The 4,289-nt window shown below is 49.1% G+C and overlaps 1 protein-coding gene across 4 annotated transcripts; it reads right to left on the bottom strand.

Moving 5' to 3' along the window:
* Positions 1–681: 681 nt before the first annotated feature.
* Positions 682–3,967, bottom strand: LOC134733501 (uncharacterized). Of its 4 annotated transcripts, none has more exons than XM_063623111.1 (3): positions 3,251–3,967; positions 3,068–3,173; positions 682–1,401 (listed from the first exon to the last, which is right to left on the bottom strand). In XM_063623111.1, exons 1-2 carry the CDS (start codon positions 3,909–3,911, stop codon positions 3,169–3,171), a joined length of 666 nt encoding a protein of 221 aa, XP_063479181.1. In that variant the 5' UTR covers positions 3,912–3,967; the 3' UTR covers positions 682–1,401; positions 3,068–3,168. The 4 variants fall into 4 exon arrangements, with proteins under 4 accessions (XP_063479181.1, XP_063479180.1, XP_063479179.1 ...); XM_063623110.1 differs by having other exon boundaries at positions 682–1,413; XM_063623109.1 differs by having other exon boundaries at positions 682–2,467.
* Positions 3,968–4,289: the final 322 nt, after the last annotated feature.

Genomic DNA, 4,289 nt, shown 5'->3' on the forward strand with positions numbered 1-4,289 from the left:
GAAGAATGTGACTTTGCCCCAGGTGCCTTCCTCTCTCTACATTAAGAGCTGCTGTGTGGCTTTTGGAACTGAGGAGACCAAAGCCTCAGGTATCTGAAAGGTGGCTACTGTAGTTAAAAAGCCAAGCACCCTCTGTTCATGTTAGATCTTTATATTTTGGCAAAGCTTCCAAGTGACTGCTCAGAGGGGCACTGGCAATCCATCATGCCTAAGGCATTCATGTGATAGCAGGTGGCAACTATGGGTGCCCACCAACACCACCCAACATTCCCAAACCCTCGCTGGAGCACATATGGCCTGCAAGTGCTTTGACACTGATGTTGAGTTTCAGTGTGAAAGCTGGAATCTGAGGTCCACACAAAAATCTTTTAACATTTGTTTAAATTAAAAAAAAGAAAGAAAGAAAAGCTCATAAATAGCAAAGAGCCGTGTCTATGATTGCCTGAGATTTTGTTTGGTTTTTATTTTCAGAGCCAATTGCAGATTTTATTCCTTCCACCTGGAGAAGGCCAAATCCCAGCTGAGTCCTTTTGATCTTTATCTTGCTTCTGGATCACATCCTCTTTGGATAATTGGCTTCTATAAGCTCAGTAAATTCCAGCCTTCCTCCTGGAAGTTGCAGAAATATGTGGCAGGTTCTGTAAGGGATGCAGCCAGTTCTCCATGGGACATAGATTTCAGGCCTCACCAGACCACCCCACTTTGAACCCCAGTTCGCAGCATCACTGGGAATAGCAGGGGTCTGAAAGAGTGACGCTCAGACTTAAGACCACGGCACACTGGCTCGGCCAAGAGATCTTTATTGGAGGCAGCAGGCTGGGCTGGGCAGGAGACAGAGAGCGGTGGGGAGTTTACTTCTTTTATGCCCAGGAGGGCTGCGTGGATGTTTGTGATTGGTTGGGGTGGGGCTTAGAGCAAGGCAGGAAAAAACACCTCTCTCTGATTGGTTTTTCCTTTGGCGGGCTTGCATTGAGGAAGAAGAACCCGGAATCAGTGCCATTAGCATGCTCTAGTTACCTAACATTCCTCCCTTTTTTGTTTTTTAAGAAGTGGGGAGGTGGGCGTCGCTGTTCATCTGGCTACTTCCTGCTGAACGGGGGCATCTTGGGAAGGGATATTGGAGGACTGTAGGGGCAGAGCAATAGCAGGAGGCCAAGGAAGACAGCGCTGAAGGTGAACACTTCCCGGGGTGTGAAGTCTAAAGATGTCCCTTGTAAGTAGAGGTCATCTATGGACGCAAGCCATCCATATGGCAGGGAGGGATCTGCTATGAGCCACGTATCTTCTTGGAAGGCCTGGAGGAAATCTAAGAAATTACAGGTCCTGGAGGCAGAGGCCATGGGTAGGTGAGTCCTGGTCATCTTCTTCGGTTGCTAGGAGTTGGTAGTGCCTGATGAGAAGCTGGTTAAAAGTCTGGTTAGATAAGGAGGAGATTCGTTGTTGCATGAACTTTATTAGGCAGGGGAGGAGGGTGCAAAAGGCCGCTATTCCTAGGAGGGGTCCAAGAAATGATAGGACCCAAGCTAAAAGAGGCATTTTTAGAGTGTCCCAAAGTGAGAAGCCTGTATTCGTTTCGAGGAGTTTTTCTCTTATGTCATTAAGATTTTTTATGTTAGTCTCAACAACCTGGGACTCATTAATAAAGTAACAACAGCTTTCTTGGAGGAAAACGCATGTGCCTCCTTTTTCAGCTGTCAGGAGGTCTAGGGCTCTGCGGTTTTGGAGGACTACTCTGGCTAAAGAGGTGATTTGTCGTTGCAGGGCGGCTAGTGACTGCGCAGTTTGTTCAATAGTGGATTCTAGGTGTATCTTTAATTCATTAACCTGCGAGACTCCGTATCCGAGGGAGGTGGCCCCTAGAGCGGAGCCTAGAAGGGAGGTTGCAAGGGAGAGGCCAAGGATGGCAGGTATAAAGACAGCCCATCTTCTTCTTAGGGCCTGATTTATGGGAGGGTGGTTAAGGTTGAAGGCGGTGGTCCCTTCAGAAAGGGAGAGGAGGGTAAGTTGTGGCAGAAGTGTGATGGGGAAGCAGGTGGTATTGATGGAGGAATTGATTGTTTTGTAAAGAGTGTGGTTACACCAGAAGAAGTATCCATTGGGGGCGGAAGAGTTAGGGTAGGAGGTGGAGGTATTGCAGAAGGAAAAGGATTCAGAGGAGTCTGTGTAGCAGGTAACGGCCTGGGACGTATTGAAGAGGGGAACACCGGATATTAAGGGGGTGTTGGGGGGTGGTGAATGATCAGAAGTGTTGGTAGTGTTTGGGAGGGTGACAAGAACAGCAATAAGTGGTAGTTTATTGAGGCTGGCACATAGGAAGCAGTTGGAGGGAGAGATATTAGAGGCGTTTAACAGTTGGATTCCTTCCTGTAGAAGTAAGAGCCAGGACTGCTGTACTGAGATGGAAACGGAGGAGGAGTCTAGCTGCTGGAGGAGGTCTTCGGCGGCTTGAGAGATGTCGCCAGAGATGCTGGGAAGCGAGATTTTGGGGGAGGTTTTGTAAGTGAGGGTGATGGTAAGGGTCTGCACTGGGTAGGAGTATGCATTGCTAGGGTAAATGCCTCCAGTCACCTCTTCTCCCCAGACTGAATTGGCTGGGTCAGAAATGTGGATGCCGCGGCTAATATTCATAAACCCTTTACTTCACGTATAGTACAGAAAGGATTGAGCTGAGGGCCGGTTGGATTTGCCGAGGGTCCAATCCGTTGCCCAGTTCATGTGGCAATAGCGCCAGGGACAGCCATAGCATTGAAGCCACTGTGTTTTGCACTGTTGGTCGGTCCGTTGGTGTTTGAAGCACAGTGCAAATTTAATTTGTGTAGCCGTGGTCCAATGGTTATCTATCATGGTTAGATAAGGGATGGTGAGATTTATGCTGGAGGCATTGAGAGAACAGTTGGTATAACTAAGAATATTTGTGTGAACCCTACGGCCTTGAGTGTATGTCTCCTTGAGAGTGAAGAAGTGGTATGGGGCCTGCGAAAGGGAGGGGGAGTAGAAGAGGAAGGCTGTAGAGACGACGAGGAGGAGCAGAATGTTAATCTTCGGGGATAGGTGGGAAGGAAGGAACCTTGGAAATGCGGATTTTTAAGGGTTGGTTAGGTATAGGGGTAGAGACGTAGTGTGAGGCGGAGGTCCTGGTTCTTGGGCTGTCTGGACCTGCGGCTGGTTTCAACCTGGAAATGTGAAGCCAAGGAGTGAAGCGGTGAGGAGATTCTTGGAGCCTGGCTGCGGAAGGGGTACTAAGCGTTACCTGGAGAGGCCCCGTCCATTTTGGAGTTAGTTGAGGGGTGTGGGAAGGCTGGGGGAGACAATAGTAAACCCATTGGCCTGGGGATAGAGGGAAGGGGGGGTGAGGGTTGGACGTATCCGGGAGTATGAGATCTTGCTGCTTCCATAATTGTGACCAGATAAAGGTAAGGAGGGGAAGGTGAATGTCGGAGGGGAGAGGACTGGAAGATGGGGTGATACCTGGAGGAAGAGGAGGGCGGCCGTACATGATCTCGAAAGGGGAGATTAGAGAGGGTTTTTTTTGGGAGTGCTCGCAGCTTAAAGAGGCCTAAGGGTAAAAGTTTAGTCCAGTCTAGATGTAGTTCGAGAGAGAGTTTAGTGAGAGTTTCTTTAAGGGAGCGGTTAGTATGCTCTACCTTGCCTGAAGATTGAGGATGATAGGGAATATGGAAGTGCCAGGGGATGTTTAGGGCTGTCGCAATGTGTTGTGAGATCTGGGAGACAAATTCTGGGCCATTGTCTGACTGGAAGGAGGAGGGTATTCCAAACTGTGGGATAATTTCGGTGAGGAGGAGTGAGGCGACTGTAGTGGCTTGCTTGTTGGTGGTGGGGAAAGCTTCGACCCACCCAGAGAACGTGTCCAGTAAGACTAGGAGGAATTTGAATTTCTTGACTGGGGGCATGTGGGTAAAGTCAAGTTGCCAGTCGCTACCAGGGATATGTCCTCTGGCCTGGTGGGTTGGAAAGGGGCTGGGTTTTAAGGGTGTGTTTTGGTTTGTCCTCTGGCAAATAGTGCAGTTGGAGGTGAGGTCTTGAAGAAACTGAAGATCAGAGGGCGTTAGCATGAAAAAGGAAGACAGGAAGGTTTTAAGAGCCTGGGGGCTGGTGTGAAAAATGGAATGTAGATGAGTGAAGAGGGTATGTCTAGAGACGATGGAGGGGGAAGGGTCGAGTGGGCTTGAGAGTATTGCTAAAAAGGTGGGAGGGAGACTAGAGAGGGCTGCTCTTCAGGCCTGATGATCGGCTTTGTTGTTACCTTGAGTGATTGGTGAAGAATTGGT

The sequence above is a fragment of the Symphalangus syndactylus genome, chromosome 18 (assembly GCF_028878055.3).
Source record: "Symphalangus syndactylus isolate Jambi chromosome 18, NHGRI_mSymSyn1-v2.1_pri, whole genome shotgun sequence".
NCBI classification, from domain to species: Eukaryota; Metazoa; Chordata; class Mammalia; order Primates; family Hylobatidae; genus Symphalangus; species Symphalangus syndactylus.

Excerpts from the sequence above, each read along its gene's own strand:
- LOC134733501 (XM_063623108.1), bottom strand. The coding sequence starts at position 3,911 with ATGCCCCCAGTCAAGAAATTCAAATTCCTCCTAGTCTTACTGGACACG.